A 25,137-nucleotide genomic window follows, 5' to 3' on the forward strand; every position below is an offset into this window, starting at 1 on the left:
TTTTTTCACCTGGCATTAAGGTTTTTGCTTATAATAATCTGTAGTTTCTATTAATAATTTATTTTAGACATTGCTTAACCAAAACACTCTTCTTAGAGTATGTGCAACATGCCTCAGGTGGCATGTGACCAGGACTCATCACCAAATTTGGTCTGCTGGTTGGATCATTAGCTTCCCCAGCATGGGCCGGGTACTGATGGGAGGGGACTGTGACGTGAACACTGATCCAAGCCCCCCAATCAAACCACTCTTTTTTTTTCTTTAATTCTGCTCTATCAGAATAGGAGGTCACATATCACAGGAGATGAAACTGGGACGTGGGAGTATACATATACATCTCATAACTTCCTCAAACACCCTTTGCAGTGAAAAGTTTGCTTTAAAATGTTCTTTCAACCTGTCTGTAACTTTAAAAGAATGTGAAACTAAGGTTTCAGGAAACATCAATCCCCACAGTTCTGAGATATGACCAACCACAATTTCCAGTTCCTTCTCCACTAAATCTTGTCCAGTGCTTTTGTGCCACCTCCTGTCACTTCCCTTATATTTTTATCTGATTACCAAATGTCTGGTGAAGAGTGCTTGGCAGTACTTGAAGCTAACCAGTCATCCAAAGGCCATCAAATTAAAGGCATAATGTGAGACTTTTTAAAAGGTGACATCATTATGTCTTTGAAAAATCAAAAATACAACTACAGTATCCTGTGCCCCATACTCCTAGACCTCACTTCCTGAAACTATTGTCAGTTTGGCACAGTATTTCTTAGCACTGCAGTGAGGGTGGGTCTTCCATGCTGTTTAAGATGAGATAAAGTACCACAACTCAGCTCAGCTTTACTCAGAAAACATTAGCTCCTGGGACCAAACCTAAAGCTCTGAGAAGTGCAAAGAAGAATTATAAACTTGGAATATGTTTGAGCATGTTGGTAAAGTTAAACCATCCTCTAACGGGAGGCATTGCTACCACCTTCAAGGCAGAGAGGCTGCCCCCAGAATCCTCTTAGTACATTATCTATAAAAACACACATGTATAAATATTTACGGTCACATATGCACCCGCCTCCTCCCCCCCCCCCCACACACACACACTTTCCAACATTGTGTCCTTTCCGCAGACAGCTACAGACACTATAAAAGTAACTACCAAGCTAGATTAACAGGTACCTACAAATCTTCGCAGAGCCAGAGCTGTATTCTCCCACATCCGGTACATGCTTGCAGCCAGCACACACCCCTGCATAGCCCGATGCTCGCGCACAGACACTCACCCACCAGCACCCGTCCCGCACCGCGAGCGCTGCCCCCAGCGCACCTGCACACGGGAACGCTGGCACCGAAGCAGAGCTCACCCTACACGCGCCTCCGGCGCCCACACGCTCGGCTCACCCCGGCACCCGCGGCGGGCAGGAGCGGGCGCGCCGACCCCTCTGGTGGGGGTGCCGGGCTCCGGCCGCCGCCGCCGCCGCCTCCGGGTGTGCGAGCCGGGGGAGGGGCGGGCTGCGGGGGAGGGGCGGGGGGCGGCGCTGGCGCCGAGCTCCGGGGCGCCGGCGGAGGAGCCCTGGCAGTCCTGCCGCGCGGGGCGCTGGAAGCGGAGGGGCCGCGGGGAGCGCAGCGCAGCGCCCGGAGCCCGGCGGCGGCAGCAGCAGCGGACCGAAGGAGCCGAGCTCGCCCCGCGCTCCCCTGAATGACGGGCGGCAGGTTCGACTTCGACGATGGCGGCACCTACTGCGGCGGCTGGGAGGAGGGCAAAGCCCACGGGCACGGCATCTGCACCGGGCCCAAGGGGCAGGGCGAGTACGCGGGCTCCTGGTCCCACGGCTTCGAGGTGGTGGGCGGCTACACCTGGCCCAGCGGCAACACCTACCAGGGCTACTGGGCGCAGGGCAAGCGCCACGGGCTGGGCGTGGAGACCAAGGGCAGGTGGATGTACCGGGGCGAGTGGTCGCACGGCTTCAAGGGGCGCTACGGGGTGCGGCAGAGCCTCAGCACCCCGGCCCGCTACGAGGGCACCTGGAGCAACGGGCTGCAGGACGGCTACGGCGTGGAGACCTACGGGGATGGAGGTGAGCGCCCCGCCGGAGGGAGGGAGGGAGGGAGGGGAGCGCGCGGGGCTGGGTGCAACACGCCTGGCGGGCCGCGCGCGCGCGCGCACACACACACACACACACACACACGTGTGCCGCTGCCACCTGGCGCGCCCCACGCGCGCAGCCCCGGGCGCCTTGGCTCTCGCAGGAGCTGCTCAGCCCCCGCCCAGGCCCCCCGCCGCCAGGGGTCAGGGGAAGGAGGAGGAGTCTCGACTCAACTCTTGACAAAGTTTCGCGCCAACTGACCGAGAGTTCGGTGAGGCCTCGATCCTGGAGCTGGACCGCTAGTACTAATGTGACGCGGAGCGGAATGGAGGAAGGTTCACAGAGGAAGCTACCGTTGCTTTACACTCAGGGCAATGAAAACAAAGTGTCGGTTACACTGTTGCAAGGTGACCTAAGGTTAATATTAATTATCCTGTTAGAAACGCTGCATTTGAGTAATATATGCTGAGGAGATGAAACTTATGAGCTGTTTCATGGTTTCCCTTTTAAAAGCCCACATTCCCAGGGCTATCGTTTTTCCTTCCCCAGCGGGTAGAAATGTGTGCAGATTCCTAAACTTTAGAAAGAAATTGCGATTGCTTGCAAACATTGGTTTTTGCCTGTTCTTTGTACAACTGCTGGAGGTTTCACAGGTGGTGTTAGTTGATTTAGCAACACTTACATATTCTGTCATAAAGAAAACGGTCCAACAAATCCAATCACTTGCTTTTGAGAGTTTGTGCAGGGAAACAATATTGATAAATTCAGGAGAAAGCTAAACAGTGGCCAAATAGATTACACATTATTAGAATTAATGAATCTTAGCCCCACCCACATTTTTATTAAATGAGGTTATTTAATTAATATAGAAATATTGTAACTTAAAAAAACCCCACATGTGATTCTAAATACAAATAAATCATGTTTTGAAATAAGCAGGCCAGCTGCTGTTTCTCTCCCTTACAACCCCCTGCCCCTCCCCCCTAAAAAACCAACCCTCCTAAAACTCTCCCATATTTTGGGATGAGTATGTCTTAGTGACTTCTGACATCATATTTAATGTATCAAGGGGTGTCAAGTTGAGGTTCAGCAAGATGACGCATGAGTAAAGCTTACGCAGTTGCACAGTTTCATTTAATCATAATGTACATGTGTCGTTTCAAGTGCCACGCAAAAGACAGATGGGCCTGTTTCTGCTCTCACGCTGATTTTACATGGCTGTAGCTTTTGGCGTTACAGCAGTGTAAAATCAGTGTAAGTGAGAGCAGTGACTAATGGAATTACTTGATCTATCCCAATGTAAGGGGAGAATCTGGCCTAATTTTTTAGAGCTGAAATCTTTTAGAAATGTTACTTAGTTTAACATTTGTCATGTACATTTTGCAAGTTTAAATTTGTGTGAAAGTGTGTGAGTGCTGTACAAGAAGTGTAATTTAGCAAAACGATAATATATAAAATCTGCCTTCCTTGTGACTTAAAAACAAATCTTTGGTTCAGGCCTCTTAAGTAATGCTGTGTATCAGTTTCTACATGAAGTTTGATTAGCGACTTGTGGTCAGACCCGGAAGAGATGCAGCAAAGAATGGATGCCCATGTGCTAAGGGGAAGTAGAGCCGCATGCTTCCAAAGGAAGCTTTTTATTCCAAAATTTAGAGAGACCATACAATTAATTGTATAATAAAGTTAAAATACATTAATTTTATAGTTAATTTTGTATTGGGATTTTTTTTAAAGTGTTTTCACATGCTCATAGTGATCTCTTGGGGCTGAAAGTTTTTATGCTTGGTCTCTGCCTAGAGGATACATGCAGGTTTTTTATTTATTTCATTCTAAAACATGGTCAGAGTTTTAGTTTACTTTCACTACACTGTTGGATTTTTTTTTCTGGTGGATTAGAAGCTTAAGAAGGGCAGACGACAAGTATAATTAGTTTACCATATTTTTAAAGTAAATTAGCATGTTCATTATTGTTAGAAATAGGTTTCTTAATTAACATACCCTAAAAAAGAACAGTGTAATTGTGGGAATCCGTGGTTTTTAGGTTTTTTTCCTCTTCTCAATGAAGCAGAATGTAATTCAGAGGTCAATGTCTTCATAGATAGTTTGGAAGTCAGTAGCTTTATAAAAAATTCACACTATCCTATCTTAAGAATTTTTGTTCTCGTAAATCTAAATCTATTACTAAGGCCCCAATTCTGCAAACACTTAAGAGCATGTCAGTATATTTGAGCATGTGCATTCCCATTGATTTTAATGGAACTACTCATGTGAATTAAGTTACACGTAGGTTTAGGTGTCTACAGAGTCAGGTCCTTAGTTTTGAGGCACTGCAAACAATACAGCAGCAAATGGGAAACTGCAGTATTTTTACCTGTAGAAAAATATCTGAATTGTTACTGCAAACAAATTGAGCATATACCAAAGGTGCTCAAAATAAGCAGAAATTGGGCTTGTTTTATGCTGAGTCGGCTAGTGCGTTGCGTGTTGGCTAGTTTTTCGTGCTTGTTTCATTTTTAAAGTAGCTTGTAATTACAGGCCATTGTTTTTTGTCCTGGAGAACACTAGCATAATGAAATAACTTTATTTATGTACTGAGACTTAGATTTTAATGATTTAAAAAAAGAATCTAAACAAAGTTTCCACAATAGTTTTCTCTAAAGTGTGTTAGTGTGGGAGGGATGTACATATAAGTGTAGAAATAACAAACACTGGCAACAAGCAAACTTCTGCTTTCTGTCTGCATACAAAATTTCCTTTGATTTTCATCTGCAACACCAGAGTAATACAGTCCATTGTGTGTATGTGCTTTTGAAACTGACGTTCAACTAAATCTACATGGAAAAGGTTATAAATTTAGGTCTTAATTAGAGCTAGGTAAACTTTTTAGATCAATAGTTATTTGCTGACAAACGCAATTTTGGGCCATCCAAAACGATTAGCGAATTTAACTGTACTGAATTCAACTATTTCGCTGTGTGGCCCTGTTGTAGCTCGTTTCTTTGAGGAGCACATGGAGTTTTTAAATCACTTGGTAATGACAGTGGTAGCCTTAAAGCCACTATCAATGGCACTAATTAGAACTATCAGTTATAGTTAAAATGAACGTGAAAAAAAGCATGTTGTTTCTTGCATGAATGAGTATGCGTTGCACAGGAACCACAAGCTTTCCATTAGATTTTTTTGTAGATCATGTTGTCTATTGAATATGTAAGCCTTTCATTATATTACAGTATTATTTTGGATAATCATATCCCTATAACAACTTCTTAAATGTTCACTTTGGAAATAATAGATGCAACTATAATTTATGTAAAACTATTGTTTCCACATTTATGTATATGTATGCTTTCAGCATACTTTTTAAAGGGAAAATATTTTGAATGTAACTGGAAAACTTAATGCAAGAGTGGACACTTTTCACCATGATACCGCCTAGTAGTAATAAAGAGAGGGATACCTTTTTGATTAATGCCTAATTACAACCAAATGTGTGAGTTCTTGAGAATTGTTGCACTGCAGAACTTCACACACATCAGATGAAATATCCATGGCATGGTATTTGTTTGTTTCCCTCTCCCCCACCCCCCATATGTTTGATTTATAGAATATTCCACTTCCTCGTTAGCTAATTTTTCTTTTCTTTTTTTTTAAAAAGGAGCTGGCCTTGATTTCATTGTCCCAGTAGAAAGAAGAGTCTGATAAGCACATAAGTGTAAATTAATTGTCCTGGTTTTAATGCTCTCCAGGGAAAATCATAACCATTTCCATTTTCTCCTAGAAAACAGTGAAAAACATACATCATAATTGGCTTATATATTTTTGATCTATGTGTTCACTTTTCAAAATAAAAAATTGATGATCAAGAAAAATTGAAGACCATCCTAGCTTTGATATTTATGATAACTTTTTTTATTTAAATAGAGTGGACCTAATCCAGATCTATACTGTTCTGGCAATGTAAAGAGGCCATGGGGTGGGATGCCAACATGGTGTAATAGGGCTTAGTCTAAATGAGAGTCAAGTAACAGAACAGTTATTACTGGCATAACAAATTAGACAGTTGATATATGTAGCAGCAAAACATGTGTAGCCGGATTCTCACCTCAGTATACCTTTTGTAATCACATGGATGGAAGTGGGGGCAAAATATAGCTTCAGCTATGCTAGAATATTTATACATTTATTTCCAGGAAAATATTTATTAAAGTAACCAATGTCAAGAAAAAGACTGTACTTTTAAAACTATTTACAGACCACATCCATGTATTATGCTTACGTTTTTTATTTGCTCTGCTCCATCTGTTGAGTATTTCTAAATAACCACATTTCTAGATTCAGCAGCCTTAAACACCAGTGCTTCAGCAGGTATCTAGGATACAGAGAGGGAGAGAGAATCTAAGAAAGTTGCTTACTGTTGATGTCAGCCGCCATCTGTTAGAAAGGAAAACCTTCCACTTGCTAGAATATTTTAACACTAAATAGTTACATTGTTGAGCTTATTTAACATTATATGAAGTATAAATTGGTTAAAAAAAATCTTTGTGACAAAGCTTATAAACTGATGCTTTTAAATTAGTATGTTCAGACAGATATGATAAGTGGTAAATGGTGATAATATTGTATATTGATTAATTGTCACACAGATGCATAACCAAGCTGGGCTATGTACATAAAACTGAGATTTAATTTCAAACAAATTACTCAAATTAAGCTTTAAATGATGATAAAATTTGAAGCTTTTGACAAATGCAAACATTTACAGAAAATCACTGACTTCAAAATGTCAAATATATTTCTCTAAAGAGCAATTTAATGTGTTATGCAGCTAACAGAGTAAAACCAAACAAGGATATTTTAAAAATTGCTTATTAGTACTTTTCTAAGAATATTCAGAGTTATGTGTGTTAGTGTTTTGGGCAGTGGGTTGTGGGGAGGAGAGAGGGAGATTAAATCAATTTCTAACTTTTAAGGATTAGGACAAGAACTTCTCAGGGGACAAATCTGCCTATTGTAGGGTTTCTCGCACTTTCCTCTAACACATCTGGTATTGGGTATCATCAGATGCAGGATATTGAACTAGGTGAACCACTGATCCAGTATGGTAGTTCCTATGTTCTTAAGGAGACAACCATGTACCAGGGCGTAACCTGAATTCACTTTTTTAAACCCAGAAAATACAACTTCAATCACACAGATATCTGTAAAAAGAAAAGGAGTACTTGTGGCACCTTAGAGACTAACAAATTTATTTGAGCATAAGCTTTTGCAAAAGCTTATGCTCAAATAAATTTGTTAGTCCCTCAGGTGCCACAAGTACTCCTTTTCTTTTTACAGATACAGACTAACACGGCTGCTACTCTGAAACAGATATCTGTGATTGCCTCTTTTCAAATGTTATGCAACTCCCTCCCTCCCTCTTCTGTTTCCATTTTAAAAAAAAATTCAGTGTTAAGACTGTGACATAACATATTTAGGTACAGCTAAAATGGTATCCCTTAATTCTCTGTTATTCTGCCATTGGCTTGTCCTAACTACATACAAATGAGCACAAATGAAAGCTTACTTCAAATTCTTATCATATTTAAGTGAATAGTGAGAGAAACTTGAAGTTTCTGCCTTAGTTCTGATTTAGTTATTTAATTAAATATAAAAACAAAATTTACAAGCAAAACTATTTTCCATGTCTCAGTCATCATTGTTCTAAATTTCATTATGGCTGATCAAGGCCTTGAACATGTTGTCTTTGGACCTGAACTCATTTGTTTCTTAAGCAGATCTCCCACTGATTTCAGTGGGACTTTTGCTTATGATCAGACTGCAGGATAAGATGTATACTATTTTCCTGGGTTCTTTGTCTCATAAGACTGTATTTCTGTTGCTACAAATAGAATGAAAGTCTGAAATGAAATACAACCTACAGGGAAGTTATTGATTTTATAGAGAACACAGCTATTCATTATTCATGATAGCGAAATATCTGTTGGCAGCAAAAAATGTAAATGCCAAAATTTCACAAGGAGTAAGAAGAGGCAAAGGTAATATACTACCATTTCATTCCTGGCATCTCAGAAAAATTAGATGTTTTTTTTTTCTTTGTTAAAATATATTTTGAAACTAGTGTGCAAGGAATCATTGTGCAATAAACCATTAGGAGTGCCTTTTTGTTGAGAGACCCAGATTAAAACCAGACTGGACACAAATGGATTTTTAGCTGTCTGAGTACTGGGTTCATTTGAAATGTTAAGTTTTTATTAAACGGCAGAATAATTTTTAAAAAGTTAGAAAAATATTTTTCTATTCTAGTTTTCTTTTTATCATGTAAAATGTGTTGCCTTTTCTGATGAAATTTTGCCAAAAATATGGTTGATAAAATAGTTGACAGTAGGTATACTATTATAGTGATGGCATCAGTTCCTCTGTAACTGAATTGCTTCTTAAATGTTGTTTCCATTGGTTATTCTTTTAAAAGGTACATACCAGGGACAGTGGACAGGAGGGATGCGGCACGGATATGGCGTACGTCAAAGTGTACCTTATGGCATGGCAACTGTGATCCGGTCACCCCTCCGAACATCTCTAGCCTCACTTCGTAGTGAGCAGAGCAATGGCACTGTTCTGCATGACATTACTTCAGACAGCCCAGCTGGAACAAGAGGTGGGTTTGTTTTGAATTTTCACAGTGACCCGGAAGCCATGAGTAGTAAGAAAAGAGGCGGCTTGTTCAGAAGAGGATCCCTTCTTGGTAGTATAAAACTTAGAAAATCTGAATCTAAATCATCAATATCTAGCAAACGTAGCTCTGTCAGGAGTGATGCTGCTATGAGCAGAATTAGTTCTAGTGATGCCAATTCTACGATTAGTTTTGGAGATGGTGACTGTGATTATTGCCCTATGGAAGACCATGTTGATGCCACCACAACAGAAACATACATGGGAGAGTGGAAGAATGACAAGCGCAATGGTTTTGGTATTAGTGAGCGTTCAAATGGTATGAAATATGAAGGAGAATGGCTAAATAATAAAAGGCATGGATATGGATGCACCGTATTTCCAGATGGCACAAAGGAAGAGGGAAAATATAAAAACAATGTTTTGGTCCGTGGAATAAGGAAGCAACTTATACCAATAAGAAACACCAAAACTAAAGAAAAAGTGGACAGAGCCCTAGAGGGTGCACAAAGGGCAGCTGCTATGGCAAGAACCAAAGTGGAAATCGCATCTTCAAGGTATGTAATTGCAAAATGCATACTTTTGCCACTTGGTGTAGCAACAAAAAATGTATTGTCTACAGTAAGTTATATTGACAGAGACTCTTAAAAGTTTGAGTACAAATTGTTGTCTTCAATGGGCAATATTCAGCTCTGTTTCATATGTGCATTTTAACTGACTTTAATGAAGTTGTATACGTGAACCTGAGAGTAGAAGTTGCCCCCATAACTTGAGAGAAGTATTACTTGCATACTTCAGAAATATACTGTCAGTCTTGCACACTTGCACCTAAAATATAGAACTACTACTAAATTAGATCATTCCATTGTACACATGGGGTTTCACCTTTATACGCCATCTTGAAAATTAAACTGGTGAAGAATGTGGTGGCTTGCTTATAAAGTGGAATATCTTGCCATAAGCATGTTACACTTTTGCTTAGTGATTTGTTCTTCTTTACTGTAGGTTTCCAAATAAAATGTAAGGTGTTCGTTTTGACTTGTAACACCCTAAAGACTCGATTCACAAAAGAACTTAAGTGCCTAACTAGCACTTTAGGTGCGTTAATCCCAGAATCATGCCCCACTGGGATTCACAGAACCCCTGCTCAGTTGCCCCTGAACCCTGCAGGCGCCTAAAATAGATTGGCTTCTAAATTTTTGCAATAAAAGCTCCCTGAGTGCCTATGTGTCTGCCTCTGAGCATGCATGCTGCAGTCCCATGCCAGGCATCTGGAGGCCTGAGCCCCGGAGAATGCATGAACCTGGGGAGGACAGGCTTTCCATTGCCAAACTCCCCTGCAGGACCCGATCTGGTAAGCATGCTCAGAGCTCACCTACCAGATTGAGCCTTTCTGGGGAAGCTTACACAAAATTCCAGGGTGAGGAGGAGGAGCTCCTTCATAACTTTCAGGCCAGTCGTTAGAGAACTCATCTGGAATGCAGAAGACACATTTGCACAGTTGTGCTCAAAACATCTATCTATTAGCAACACCCCTCCCACACAGTTCAAGTCTCCCTAATGCCAGGAGAGGGTTTGCAGCTGAGAATCCCATGCAGAGGGAGGAGCCTCCCTGCAGCCCAGGCTTAGGCACCTATCCAAAAGAGAGGGGCAGGTCTTAGCATACCTCTGAGCTTGGCACCTCCCATTGGCTAGTTTACATGAGGCACCGTCTAGAATGCTGGCTTTCATGAATCCTGTTTTGGAGGCACCTATCTCTCTGTATAGGGATCTAGGTGCCCAACTCAAGTTTGGGGAATCAAAGTGATTTTTTAAGTACCTAAAAGTTATACATGGTGATGTTGAGTGTCACCATACCTAAATTTCTTTGTGAATCATGACCTACCTACTTATTTGAGAGAGAGCCTCTTTTCACTCATTTCAGCTGGAATCCCCTTACTCTAGATGGGGATAGGGACCCACTTGGCAGGGTGTTCTCTGAGGGGACTCAGTTTTGGAACTTGCTTCCCCCATTGGATCTGAAATAACCAGAACCTGATGACATTCAGGGCATGTTGCAAACTTTTTTCCCCAAGTGTTTGAAAATGAGAGAGAATTATGAGGGTGGTTAACAGAGAAAGAAGGAAGGCTGTTTCAACTTCTAATTTTCTTGTTTTGTTGGTTGGGGACTATCCGAGATGGAATTGCTGCAGTTTAAATTATATGGTAATATAGGCAGTTTATGATTTTTAAGTGTTTTGTCAAGGGCGCTTAAAGCAAATGCATAGGCACTCTTTTTATTGTTTATAAATGTAAATAAATAAAATAAAGCTTTCTAGCAACTTTCCACATTTCAAATTACTTTTCTCAATCAGACTCTACTTGCAATTTACTGTCACCATAAAAACAGCTTTTAAAAAAAAGATGCTGTGAGGAAATATTGACTGGAGTGTTAGAAAGAGAATATGCCATATTACACTTGTTAAAGATGACCTTCCACTGCTGACACCAACTTTTGCTTGAACTGTACAGCCACTAGTGCATAGAATTAAAAAGGTATATTCGCTGCACATAAGTAATACTAATAAATAATTCAAAGAGCGAGCCCCAAATACATGGAAGAAGTTGAATTTTTGGATGATTTGTACTGAAAAGCAGTTAAGTGGCAAACACATAAAGAAGTTATTAGGCTACTAACGAACCCTGAGGAGCACTATCCAATTAGACGTAAATCTGCTTGGTAACACAGTTTGCCCTCAATGAGTGTTGGTAATTGGATTTTGCAAAGAAGTCAGGGAGGCCTTTGGCAGCATAACCATTTAGCAAAGAGTTGAAGCAATAACTAATTTTAAAACAACAACATAAAAAATCCAGAATGAGAATTTAAGTTTTATCAGAAGATTTAAAAGTAGGTTGAGTAAAGAAATGCATCATACTGTACACATTTTGATAATAAAGCAGATCATAGTATATTATGAAGTTAAAAAAAATGGATCTAAAGAAAAATAAAGATTTATTTTTTAACCAGTGTACTGCTTCCTAATAAAAATCATTAGAGTAATATTTTAAAGAATCTTTAAGAGTTTGTAAATGATGTTGTAACAGGGTGCAGACTCACCACAGCGGTGCCTCCTGCTGGTTGGTTTGGGAATTAACTCTTTCAGCAGTGCACCTTCGTTAGTGGTGTCTCGCTCTCCATTACTTTGTCGGTCTCCACCGTCCTTACAGTTGGACCCATGTCTCTCCCGGACAGCAGCATCCGCTTCTGGACACTGTCCTCCAGCTGTGCCTGCTCCACTGGCTCTCCCCCACCCCCTTTCCAGGGGACCAGCAGTTTCTGGTTCTATCACTTGCCTCAGTGGCTCACTGCAGTCCTCAGTCTTGCGCCTTCCTCCAAGGGCAAACTGCAGTCTGGGCTTAGTCACTCTCATCACTAGCAAGTGGGGGGGAAAGAAAGGACCCTCTACCTGCAGCCACTTACTGCCCTCTTCCAACTCTCCTCTACTGCCTGTTTCCCGTGGCCACTTCACCCTAGCCCCAGCACCTTCTCTGCCCCTTTGTGTCAGGGCCCCAGTCTGGCAATCATCAGCCTAGAGCTCTCCCAGCCTCTGCTGACCCTGCCCAGCCCTGTCTTAGGTGCTTTTTTCCCCCCTCCCTCTCCCAGCCAGTTCTTCTCCCTTTGCCTTCCAGGGAGAGACTCCACTCCTCTCTGCCCTGCAGCCTTCTTATATTGCCCAGCACGGCCCTGAGAGGCTACTTTCAAGCCTCCACTTGATTGGCTCCCAATAAGCCCTCCCAGGATTGTCTGGGCTCTGCGCAGCCTCTCTGGCTTGCTTTAACCCCTTCCATGCAAGAGTGGGGCAGCTGCCCCACTACAGATGTACATAAGGTCTTCAAAAGATGTAAATTAGTAAAGGCTGGATATGCAGAAACACCATTTTAAGGAGGTGGAGGTAAGGGTCCCCCCAAGTATGACTACGGAAACTATTTGTAATAGTGTATTCATTTCTGAACACCTTCTTCCTAAAAATGTAGACAAATAAGGTGGAATGTAAAGGAGCGCAATAAATAAAGGGTAGATAAAAGGGTAGAAGAATTGGTTGTTACAAGGAATTTAAAGAATAAAATTATCTATAGTTTTGCTGAGCAATAGCCGAGCCCTGGTCTACACTACAAACTTATGTCAGTATAAGTATGTCATTCAGGGGTAGGGGAAAATCTGCACCCAGGGCGACACAGTTATACTCACCAAACTCCTGGTGTAGGCAGCACTATGTTGATGGGAGAGCTGCTCCCATCATCATAGCTACCACCTCTCAGGAAGGTGGAGTACCTAGGCCGATGGGAGAAGCTCTCCTGTCGGCATAGGTAGCGTTTTCACTAAGCACCGCAGTTTCACCATTGCAGCACTGTAAGTGTAGACAAACCCTAAATGTGATTTGAGAAAGATTATTGAGGCTGGTACCATGTGTAATTGAAGTTACAGGATGAAATTAAGAAAAATAAATTGGTAATGAGAGCTGGATATGTACCTAGATTGATATACAAGTACTCCTTGGTAGCCCTTGAAATGTATTCTCCACCTCTGCTTTTTGTAATCAGCTTTTGTCATCCTGAAGCAATCAAGTGCATACAAGAGCAAACACATAGCAGAGCATCAGAACATACTTGAGTGTCAATCGTAACTAAACAACAACGAAGTTCTAAGGTAGGATTAAAGACCAGTAGAGACTTGTCTTGAAGGACATTCATATAGGGAAGGCACACATTATATTGACCCTCTGCTGTCCTAATTGTTTAGGACAGTGGAGATAGGATGGAGAGATGATTATAAAGGATTAAAAGGCTTGAGGATGTGGTTGATAAACATTTTGAGAGGTAGGGTAGAGGAATCCATGATATGTACGGGCATATAGTTTTATAAATTAATGTTTACGGGAATATCAGGGAATGTTCCATGTCAGAAAAATATAATCCTTTAACAAAAAAGAGAGGCAGTCTGGCTTAGCAAGACCACCCATTTTGGGTTGATCTCCATTCAACTTTCCTTTTTATTCACCATCACCTTGCCTCAGTCTCCTCCATAAGTCAACCAAATTCTATTCTATAACTTTTGCTTAAATTACCTTTAGTCATTTTGGAAACTTGTTCTGTGTTTGTTAGTATCCTCAGCTTTAAATACTGGTAGCATAAGAATAATTCCCTTTTTAATCCTAGCTCTTGGGCTGTATCCTAATTTTTGATGCTGTTCAATAGTGTGAATAGTTTCTCTTGTCTTTTCAAATGGAAATCATTCAAACTCATTAAGCCTTTCCATAACTGATTTTCTTGAGACTGTGATAAGAGAGATGCTCTGACTTAACAAGATTGGAGTTTTATGCAGGAATTAGTAGGTGAAATTCTGTGGCTTGTATTATGAACGATACCAGACTAAATTATAATAATGGTACCTTCTGGCATTAAAAGAATCTGTGATGCACCCTCTCAAAAGAACAATTTGTATGAAACCGTAAACAATTATATACACACAGTTCTATTTGGGGGTCTAACAAGGGTTTATCCAATAAAACAGGAACCATTCTTTTTCTTATTGATCATTCTTCAGGTAATACAATAAGTTTCTGCTTGCCTTCTTTTATTGCAGCTGTATTCCTGGCTGAGAGTTTCAGCAATTTTTCTTTAGTAACTCTGAAATTCATTTCCTGATCCATTCATCTCCAGATGTTTTTCAAAAAGATATGCTCTAGTTCCAAAAGAAATTAGTTCCGAGAAGTTCTATGGCCTGTGTTATACAGGAGGTCAAGCCGGATCATCACAATGGTCCCTTCTGGCTTTATAATCTACGACTCTATGAATGAATGTGCAGAATGGCTGTTCTATTTAGCACAGATTCCCTAGCTTCTTCATTCGTTGTTCCCAAACTAATTACTTTACCGTTTTCACCATTTTCAGTGTACTTAATGACTCAGATGATGCCTTTCCCTTTTATTCTAGTTGTATTGCAAATTATTTTTTACTCCGATTCTAATTTCAGTATTCTCTACAGATTTGGAAATTTTTATTTTCAGTATATTGGCCAAATAATTTAGTTGTTTAATAACTGTTACTGAAATTTTAAGACTGAGCCTGGATTCATGACCCTTTTTCAACTTGTAAAACTTCCATTTGTAGCTATCTTTTTGTTTCCTTTTATCTAGTGCACTGTTTTGCTTCCTGTTCTCAGACTCTTTGTTGCCATTAATCTCTTGCTATATGGAAGATGTCAAAAGCTTTCTGAAAATCTGTTTTATGTGTTCTGCTTTTCTTTTATCATGAATGTAGGATCTATAAAGTAATCGAGCAAGTTAGTTAAGCATGACCTCCATCAACCTAAATTCTATCCTGACTCAGAATGTGCTTTCCTATTTATTTTTATTGGTGTCTTTTTGACATAATTACTGTCATAGCAATTAATCAAAAAATAAATGGACAGCATTACAAAATCATCATATACATACAAAGCTGCTCAACAGTTAAGAATTGTAAACCAATCCCTGCTACAACAAAAGTCACAGAAAGACAAGATACACATCTAAAAAGTGAATATTCATTATCAATTAATAATAATTAATAATAAAATTGTTTTAACAAACACCGGTATAACTTGGGGATCGTGGCATATTACAGTAAAAGCAAAAATCTCTCAGAACATATTAAACAAAGAGAAAACACTGGAGCGCATGTATTAAAATTTCAGAAATATAGGGGTGCTTCCCCCATTTTATCACTTTAATAGTCTCTGTGGAGAAAATCTTAAAACTATTTTAAAGTCATTGAGACAAATCCATTCATTTATTGCCTACAAAAATGTTATACTGGGGATAAATCTAGCCTACTTCTCCAGCTTCCTGTATTTGGAAGGAAAAATGGCTACTTGCCAGTCCTCAAGAATATTGATCGGGGGAATTTCTCCTGTGTGTGTATTCTAAGGACATACAAAGTATGGGTCCAATCCTGGTGAATGCTGATTGCCTACTCTGATATCCTAAGGATGCTTCAACACCTGTTGAAGCAGTAGTCAATCAGAAGGTTGCACCAGGAGACTCCAAAGACTTCATTTTTTCATTGTAAGTATTTTAAACTTTTTTTTTTAAAGGAAGTTATACATTTCTAGTGTTGTAACGTCCAAGTATTTCTAGTGTAAAGGTTTTATTCTGGCTAACTAGGGTTATATGAGATAAGAATACTGCCCCCTCACATCTTGATGGTGTTAGAAAAGAAGGAGATGGAGGAAATAAATAAGATTAGTTTATTTTTCTTTACAAAAACTTTTTATTGTGATGGAGTCGCTTAAAACAATTTGAACATATAGTAGTTCAGTTTTTTGCCATTAGCTAAGATTTTGTCCAGATTTTAAACTCCTGTTTTCAGGAGTGTACACCTCATCTGAAATATTTACTGTGGGCACATAGGCAGTTTCACTATTACAGTTAAGCATGTTTGTGAGACTCTGCAGGATCAGGTCTAAGTCTGCAGTGTGGGCTGTCATCTTAGAAGTGAAATAGTATGGAGATGAATGTTAATAATTTAGTCTTTGATCTTGTTAACATTTACACATGTGCTTATCTTCATTACTCTGAGTTTGTCACAGTTAAAATGTCAATGGTCATAATTTTGAAACAGAAATTGCATTAAGTCATTGAGCACTATATTTCAGTAAAACTATATTTTTAATCACAAATTTGTTACAGTACTTTGAGGTGATAAAGGCCCCAGTCCTAAAAACACTTAAGTGTTATCCTTTGCTGAAGTGAATAATTTAGGTTTATTAAGTTTTTGCAAAATTAGGAACAGATTCAGTCATACTTCACAAGTTTGTAAAGTTAAGAAAATTCACACAACTCTAGGGGCCAGATACTTAGCTGGTATAAGAAGGGACCTTTAGATCATCTAACCTGATTTCCTCTATATCACAGACAAAGTATGATTTGCTTTTGGTTTTGATTTTATTTAAAATTTCATGGGAATTTCAATGTTTGTTATAATTTTTTTAAGGATGAAAATCAGTGTAAAAAATGAACTTCTCAGGATTCTGGGTAAATATCAGGGTTTAAAGCATCAACTAAAGAAAAGTAAGAATACTGGAAGTAAAAGTAGTTTAATGCTGTGGTTTATTTCATCAGCTGTATATTACCCACATTACATACATATTATTATCTTCTACTACATTACCTTACTTTAACAGACAGCCTCGTATTTGCAATTAGACTAATTTATTATGAACAAATACATCTACCTAATGTAATGCATTGGATTTTCTTAACATAATCAGTATTTTCATGTACTTTAGGGGTCCAAAAGTCAAATGAAAATTGGTAAAACCTGAATAATAAATATTGTAAAAACCCAGGAATTTTTCTGTAAAAACTGAAAATGAAAGGCATTAATCACAGGTCATTACATTTCACTCAGCTACCTCTGTATTGAGCCCAGTACCTTGCATTAGCTTACTCACGCTAAACATCTGGGCCTGAAATATTAAAAAAAAAAAAAAAACACCAGCTACTGTTTGTTTCAAAAGCATGTTGTGACTGTCTAAATTACATGGTTTTAGAGATCTCTTGTGTCCTCTAAGCATCTTTCCTGAACTCTACACTTGGCCCCATGCTGACTCTTCTCCTCCCCCCATTTAGAAATAGGTGGAAGTCACAGGTTCTGTCATAGCCTTAATTAATTAAACCAGAATTGGTAACATGAATAATCAGGACAGCAATGTGTCCAGGAAACAGCTCACAATTAAGACAACCTATCTCTAGGTCTTACATAGAGGATGCGATCCATGCAGTTTGCCACTCTATATATGACTGTTTTCAAGTAATATAAGTATAAACCAATCAATGCTTACTCATTTCACATATTCAAGAAATCAGAGCTTTGTTATAGGATCACCAAACTAAGCTTTGTCAGCTTTTTGTCCTTACTGTGTGCTAAATATTGTCCATAGTAACCATTTATTATTATGAAAAGTTCTCTGCATGCGTATCATAACATTCTGACAACCATTTTGGTCATAAAATTTGATTTTCTTGACATAATTGCAGTACTATGTGTTTTTTTTCAAGAAGTAGATGAGTAGAGAAGGGGAGTTGGATAAGAGTTTCGACTATATTCTTCTTTATACAACCTTATTAACATCCATAGGGTGCATGTTATGGGTAAATATAGGATCCCAGCAGATTCAAAATAAATACAACTAGTCTTGAAAAAACCACTTGCATTCCCACCAGTGGTGAATGGGAAGCTTTCCCTGTCCGTGATAGAGAGGGGTATAAAGGGTCTCTGGAATATATCCTTCTCTCTTCCCCCCCACTCTCACCCTCCAGTAAATGTATGCACTGGGAGCCAAGATACTTGTCTTTGGTTTGGAATTCCCTTCTTTCCTTGGTGTGTGTTTTTGTAACTACTATATGGATGAGATATAATTCTAAAAGGATACAGTTTATTCTTAAGAATAATAATAAGCACGTGCCCTATACTTTCTGATACTCTATATTACTGAGTTCTTCAGATTTTCTTACTAAGATAAACACTTCTAGTAGTTTTCTAGCTCTAGGTGTGACTATACAATGTTAGAAACAAGCATAATGATACTTATCACTTACATCACTCTTTTCATCTTCAGAATCTTTGCATTCATTACTCCTCACATCTGTGTTGTAGGTAGGTATTTTACAAATAGGGGGATCAAGGCAGGGAGATTAATTTCTACCCTGCAATACAACTTCTGCCACCAGCCCGTGTCAGCTGACTTGGGCTCTGGCTGCAGGCAGGGTGGATTTGATTTAAATTACTAGTCAAGGAGACTTGATTTAATCATGGATTTCTACATAAAAGTGCATTCTTGTTGGCAGTTATAATAATCTTAACACGTATTCTTCACAGCTCAAAGATAGATGTAGGTTTTATTTTTAGAAGGTATACACTATAAATTTTTAAACAGTGGTTTATTTTGAAAATGTTTCAGATTAGTTTTACAGCTATATCAGAAAACAATGATTGTTTGGTTATTTCATTTCCCAAAGGTAATTGAAGCAGATATTTATGAAGTCATTGGAAGGTGAACTATCTCCAATTCAACAGGTTAATCATTAATATTTGGAGGATTTTCTTGCCGTGCTGTATTAGGAGGAGGACATCACCAGACAGACATTTAAATTGTTTTATTTAACTAAAACAGCAACATTAAGTATTCTGGATTTTTTTCTTCAACAGCAAACATAGTATTTTAACAAAACAAGCATATGTCCCTCGCTTCTTACATTTATCTCCAGACTTCTTCTCCTTGTCCAGATCTATTCTGCCCCCAATAATCTTCTATTCACTGAACTTTTTGAAACTTTGCACTTTTAGAGAGCGGTAAGGAATTGACTGTGTACACAAATTTGCAGAGGGGCAATAGAGTTGAGGTCTGTTATTTCTCACCTCTCTATATTATTTACTTATTTAAAAACGTTTTTGCTCTTAACAAGCATGTTACCTCTGGAGACACAAATCCACAGTTTGAGAACTGCAAAACTAAGCATCTCTGATGGTATCTTCTAGAGTGAGCACTGAGTCCCATTGGGTAGATAGAAAGGTTAGCCTAAATATTCTATACAGAAGTCTGTGGAACCCCATAAAATTGGGTCCCTAATCCATGAACTATTGGAAATTTACAAAAATTTTCTTAAACATTACATGAATATATTGTCTCATACTACAGAATTAGAATTTATAATCCCTATTGCATGATGAGATATCTTTGAGCTATAATAGTTTTAATTAAGATACATCTTTAGATAAGTTTTTTCCTCAAAAAGCATTTTATCAAAAAAATCCAATTTAAATAAAGATGATTTTTTAATTTAAAAAAAATCATTGATTTTTATCCACACTGGCTGCAGGGCTATAAAATTGCAGTGTAGACAATCAGGCTCTAGCTGGAGCCCAGGCTCTGGGACCCTCCCCCATCGTGGGGTTGAAGAGCCTGGGCTCAAGCTTAAGCACCAACATCTACACCGCAATTTTATAGCCCTGAAAGCCTTAGTCAGCTGACATCGGCCAGCCGGGGGTGTTTTATTCCACTGTAGACATACCCCTAGTGACTACCCTGAGGCCAGAAAGAGAGTTTGTATCAGGAGCTGTGGCATGAGTTCCTGGAGCTCAGTCATTTGCTCAAATTATGAAATTGTGCTTTCCCCTCTCTCTCCAAGTTAATCACAAGAAATGCTACTTTTAGCATTGGGTTGACATTGCAAGAGAGAGAGTAAACTTTGAAAACGCATAGGGGGAGAAAGTGGGAATGGCAATGAATGAGAGAGAGGATTAGTAGGAGAGAGGAGAGATGGAATGGAAGAGAAGGGATGGGGAGAAGAAATCAAAGGAAATGGAGGGCTTCCCTGCTTATCCTTTCCTGTCCTCATACCCCACAAAATATTTTTTACCAAATCCATACTACCACCTAAATCAGACTTACACCACACTCAAAATGCTGAGTCTAACAAGCTTTAATATGTATAATTATGTAACATTCACTGATCTTTGAGGTGGATAAAACAGAATATAAATAGATGTTGCTCATTAACCTTTTTATTCGCTATAGCAGCTGTACAACTGCCACAGAGTCCAAATCTCTGCAGTAAAGCACTTTAAAAACTCAGGACAATATTTTGCCTCAATTTAAGTGTTTCAACACAATTTAAACTGGATGCTGTGAACATATATTAGGATGCTGTGAACAGAACAAACAGGAATTAAAACTGAAGCCTCCTGTAGATAATTACAGTGCAGTGTCCCTTACCCCCTCTCACTCATGTCCTCAGTTTTGACCTGGAAAAAACTGATTTCAAGGGGGAGAGAGAATTTAGTGTGTATTGCATATGTATAGTTTGTGTCCCCACTGAACAGCAACTGCCAATCATGCCAAACTGTGTTGAAATATGTGCAGCGCACAAACTTTCCACTGTGGATTAAGCTGACTCTACCAATCTCACTTTACTCGAGGCACTAAACTGGACACTTGCAAAACTAGTGCCTTGCAAATCTTTGAGATGCTTTACTTATTATAGATGAAATATGAACATTGTGTTTAGAAATAGGATCCAACTAATACCAAAGGTATTTATATGAGTCTGCTTGCATTAGTACAAAGATAATTTGGGTTTAGAACAAAATCAGTTATATTCATTTTACTGTTCAGTCCGATTCATGATCAAAAATAAAATTTTGCCATGGTAAAATTTAAGTCAAGTTCTATGGATAAAATCAAGCTGCTGTATAATGCGTCATGTGGATAGTCTTAAACTAACTCTACATTCTGTGTGTGAAAGCCTGGCTCTGTTGAAGTCAGTGAGGCCAGGATTTTACTCATTATACAATTATTTCACTGGAAAAAGGAATGCAAGTTTGGACGTTGAAAAGTCTGATTTGTAACAGTCCCTGTAGTGTGTGTTGGTGTGTGTATATATAATATATCTGTTTCAAGTGTAGAAATTACAAAACTGTCACTGGCTACTTCACTGATTTGACTTTTGACCAAAAGCGTTAATAGCTGAATGAGTTAACAGCTGAAAAGGGCCAAAGTACTTCTATGTTAGCTTTCAATTAAGCTGTAAAATAAAAAAAATCCCAAGTATTTAATTTTTCAATCAAATCATAGAATAATAGAAGATTAGGGTTGGAAGAAACCTCAGGAGGTCATCTAGTCCAACCCCCTACTCAAAGCAGGACCAACCCCAACTAAATCATCCCAGCCAGGGCTTTGTCAAACCGGGCCTTAAAAACCTCTAAGGATAGAGATTCCACCACTTCCCTAGGTAAAGCATTCCAGTGCTTCAGTTTTTCCTAATATCCAACCTAGACCTCCCCCATTGCAGCGTGAGACCATTGCTCCTTGTTCTGTCATCTGCCACCATTGAGAACAGCCAAGCTCCATCCTCTTTGGAACCCCCCTTCAGGTAGTTGAAGGCTGCTGTCAAATCCCCCCTCACTCTTCTCTTCTGCAGACTAAATAATCCCAGGTCCCTCAGCCTCTCCTCATAAGTCATGTGCCCCAGCCCCCTAATCATTTTCGTTGCCCTCAGCTGCACTCCCTTCAATTTGTCCACATCCTTACTGTAGTGGGGGCCCCAAAACTGGACACAATACTCCAGTTTTGGCATCACAACTGCTGAATAGAGGGGAATAATCACTTCCCTTGATCTGCTGGCAATGGTGCTACTAATGCAGCCCAATATGCCATTAGCCTTCTTGGCGACAAGGGCACACTGTTGACACACATCCAGCTTCTCGTCCACTGTAATCCCAAGGTCCTTTTCTGCAGAACTGCTGCTTAGCCAGACGGTCCCCAGCCTGTAGCCGTGCATGGGATGCTTCTGTCCTAAATTCAGGACTCTGCACTTGTCCTTGTTGAACCTCCTCAGATTTCTTTCTCATCAGCTATAGATTCTTAAGATTTAGAGAAGGGGATCTGAAAATAGACAACGGGCCCTCCAGAATATTATTGTGGACTAACTCTTGACTGTAGGTATTAATGCTAGATCGCTTTCACAAGCAGCCCCAAACTAAAAACATTATGATACAGAAATAAAAATAATTGTGCCGTCAAGTTTACTTGTGTAGCTCCTACTGATTTCAGCATATTAGATCCAGAAATTGGTACAACAGAGTTGTTCTCTTAAACTGGGGAGATTAAAAATTCTCTTAAAAATTGAGAGATTTGAGAACGTAGATGTATAGGAAATTTCTGACTTAAGATAAAATGTAAATTCTGCTGACTATATATATGTTTTAGTTAAACAGAAGCTCTGTGCACCAGGCCTTTCGAAAGACCCATATAAGGAAAACCTTTCCAATAAGCAAGACTTTTGGAATGTTTCTCTGTACAGGACAGATTATTACATAGATATTTTTGATGGTTGATTTGCAGACTAATTAATTTAGGAGCTGAAAGAACCTTTAAAAAGGCAGCCCAGTAGGTATATTGTTTTAAAAAAAAACAACATTTTTTGTGGGTCTTAGATCATATAAGTGTAGGACCAACATCTCTTGTTAGGGCCAGATTGTGAGAGAAGACGTTATGCACACTTCCCCTTTAGCTATTCCAATACATCTCACTTCTGATGTATAATACCCCAATCATTCCAAAAGCTAAGGCTTTGGGCAGTGTCTGCCAATTCTTCCTACTTGGAGTAGAGTTTTTGTGATGGAGAAATGTCTGTTTAGAATGAAGAGATCACCAGATGCATTTTCACTTGTAATCTGAGGTACAGCTTTGAACCAAGGTGAAAGTAAAAGGTTAATGAATTAACCTACTGTTTCCTATCAAAATGTTCTGTGGTAACTGTCATGCTGTCTGGAGTGGCTCACAACTGAGTGCCTACCTCAGGGCAGACTGTCAGAAAACAGGGCAGACACCCCACGCTGGTCATGTGTTCTGTAATTAGATTTCACCAAGCCAATAACAAATGTGAACTCCTGGATCATTTTATCAGTCTTACCATGGAGTCACAGACAGTCCCCTTGGACCAGTGGTGGGCAACCTGTGGCCCGTCAGGGTAATCCGCTGGTGGGCCACAAGACAGTTTGTTTACATTGACCGTCCGCAGGCACGGCCGCACCCACAGCGCCCAGTGGCCGCAGTTTGCCATTCCCAGCCAATGGGAGCTGCGGGAAGCAGCAACCAGCACATCCCTGTGGCCTGCACCCATTCCTACAGCTCGCATTGGCTGGGAACGGAGAACTGCGACCACTGGGAGCTGTGAGCAGCCGTGCCTGTGGACGGTCAATGTAAACAAACTGTCTCGTGGCCTGCCGCCAGTGGATTACCATGACGGGCCTGATGGGCCGCAGGTTGCCCGCCACTGCCATAGACTCTCCAGTCTATCTTTCCACCCAAACAAAGTGGACTTTGTGATAAAAGGTCATTTAAACCAAAAAAATCACATCACATCAGGTTGCTCCCTGTCCCAAGAGACCAGTCACTTGCCTCAGATCAATTGGCACTCTAGATCTTACACCAAAGATAACACTGGTAGCAAATTCTATAGTAAACTAACTAAATGTTCATTAGATAAAAAAAGGAAATGATTTATTGAGAGGTTAAAGCAGGTAAAATATATGTAAAGGTGAGTCGGAGTTTGTAATTCAAATTGGTGGCAGTGATGTACTAAACTGACACTTTCCCAAAAGTCTTTTCAGGGTACGCAGATTGTCTCTGGGGCTCTCCACTTTGCATCTGGTACACTTCCCTTTAAGAGTCCAAACAGTCCAGAGATGAAGGATCTTTCCCTGAATCCATTCTTATAGTTTCTTCTCAGTTTCTTCTGACAGGGTCACTACCCGCTTGGGCTTTTCCTTTGATGACTGAGAATGAGGAATGTATTTGGAGTCTTTGACCTCCGATCATCAAGTGACCACTTGCTTTGAAATTAGCACTTTTCTGTTAAAGTTCTTCATTTGCATTTCACAAAGCTTCTTTCTCATTTGGTTATTTATTTACACAATGTAAATGTTTGCTACTACATTTAAACAGGATACTGATAAGTGAAGACAATGTAAGTAATATCTATTAGTTTTCATGAAGTTTAAACACCAAATACACTCTTTTATACATTTAATAATCACTTTGATCTATACTAATACACAAGTGAATTGGCCTGGGGCTTCAGCATGAGCTGGCACCTGGTCTGCCAGCATCACAGTAACATCATCTTCAGTGTTTGCTAACTATGAATATTTTACTAGTAATCAGAACTTGAGAAATGTACATGGCACTGACTAGTTTGAAAACTAAGCCTGTTAGTAAGAAAAATACCTCTGCCTGTACAACCCTTCCCTTCCCCCAAGCTTCTTCCCTTACAGGAATAAAAGTCATGTGTTGTTTATTTGTAGTGTATTTAAGTGCAATGTTTTCAATTTTCTATTTAATTTTTTTAAATGTAACTTACTATACCAATTCATTTAACTTATTTGATTAATTCCTTCTGTATTAAACTAATATATTTGCGGAATAGTTTTGAGCTGTGCATATACCACAAAAAGTATTAATTGAATTATTTATTCCACAAATGCTGTAAAATTAACTGAATAATATATTTTCTGAATACTATTTGAGCAACCCTACTTAGTTACTACTTTTATTTTTGTTAGATTTTTTTCCTTTCTTGTGTTTACTCACTTTTCCTATTTTATTCCTATCTTTTTCTGAGTTGACGTCCGTGTCTGTTTCCGCTCTGTTTCTCTTTGTTCTCCCCCATATTGTGGTGTTCTACTATTGTATGTTTTCTGTCTTTTCTTCTCAAACTCCCTTCCCCTGCTCCCCCTCCCAGAATTCTCTGTAGTCTAGGGTATTTTTCTCTCTCTTCCCCCACCCCAGTTTATCTAATCAGTTTCTCCTGTT

General features: G+C 39.5%; 2 protein-coding genes across 27 annotated transcripts in view; one reads left to right on the forward strand and one right to left on the reverse strand.

The window, feature by feature from the left end:
- Positions 1 to 1,490, reverse strand: part of GDAP1 (ganglioside induced differentiation associated protein 1) — a 54,550-nt gene extending 53,060 nt beyond the window's left edge. For 2 of the 6 annotated variants that reach the window (XM_073330803.1, XM_073330799.1), the window contains exon 1: positions 1,313 to 1,490. Coding sequence is in view for 1 of the 6 variants with exons in the window: in XM_073330797.1 (XP_073186898.1) it covers positions 1,169 to 1,240 (72 nt within the window). In the remaining 5 variants the exon portion in view is untranslated. Of the gene's footprint in view, positions 1 to 1,168 lie in introns of all 6 variants that reach the window. The other 4 variants (XM_073330802.1, XM_073330798.1, XM_073330801.1 and 1 more) reach the window with 3 other exon arrangements.
- A 48-nt stretch (positions 1,491 to 1,538) lies between these two features.
- JPH1 (junctophilin 1) overlaps positions 1,539 to 25,137 on the forward strand; it is a 115,719-nt gene continuing 92,120 nt past the window's right edge. For 5 of the 21 annotated variants that reach the window (XM_073330786.1, XM_073330788.1, XM_073330787.1 and 2 more), the window contains exons 1-2: positions 1,542 to 2,063; positions 8,542 to 9,298. In XM_073330786.1, the coding sequence (XP_073186887.1) occupies positions 1,685 to 2,063; positions 8,542 to 9,298 (1,136 nt within the window). In that variant the 5' untranslated portion in view covers positions 1,542 to 1,684. Of the gene's footprint in view, positions 2,064 to 2,097; positions 2,480 to 8,541; positions 9,299 to 13,322; positions 13,466 to 16,754; positions 16,832 to 18,781; positions 23,440 to 25,137 lie in introns of those variants that run through there. The other 16 variants (XM_073330778.2, XM_073330780.2, XM_073330777.2 and 13 more) reach the window with 10 other exon arrangements.

Source organism: Lepidochelys kempii, chromosome 2 (genome assembly GCF_965140285.1).
Source record: "Lepidochelys kempii isolate rLepKem1 chromosome 2, rLepKem1.hap1, whole genome shotgun sequence".
Taxonomy (NCBI): Eukaryota; Metazoa; Chordata; order Testudines; family Cheloniidae; genus Lepidochelys; species Lepidochelys kempii.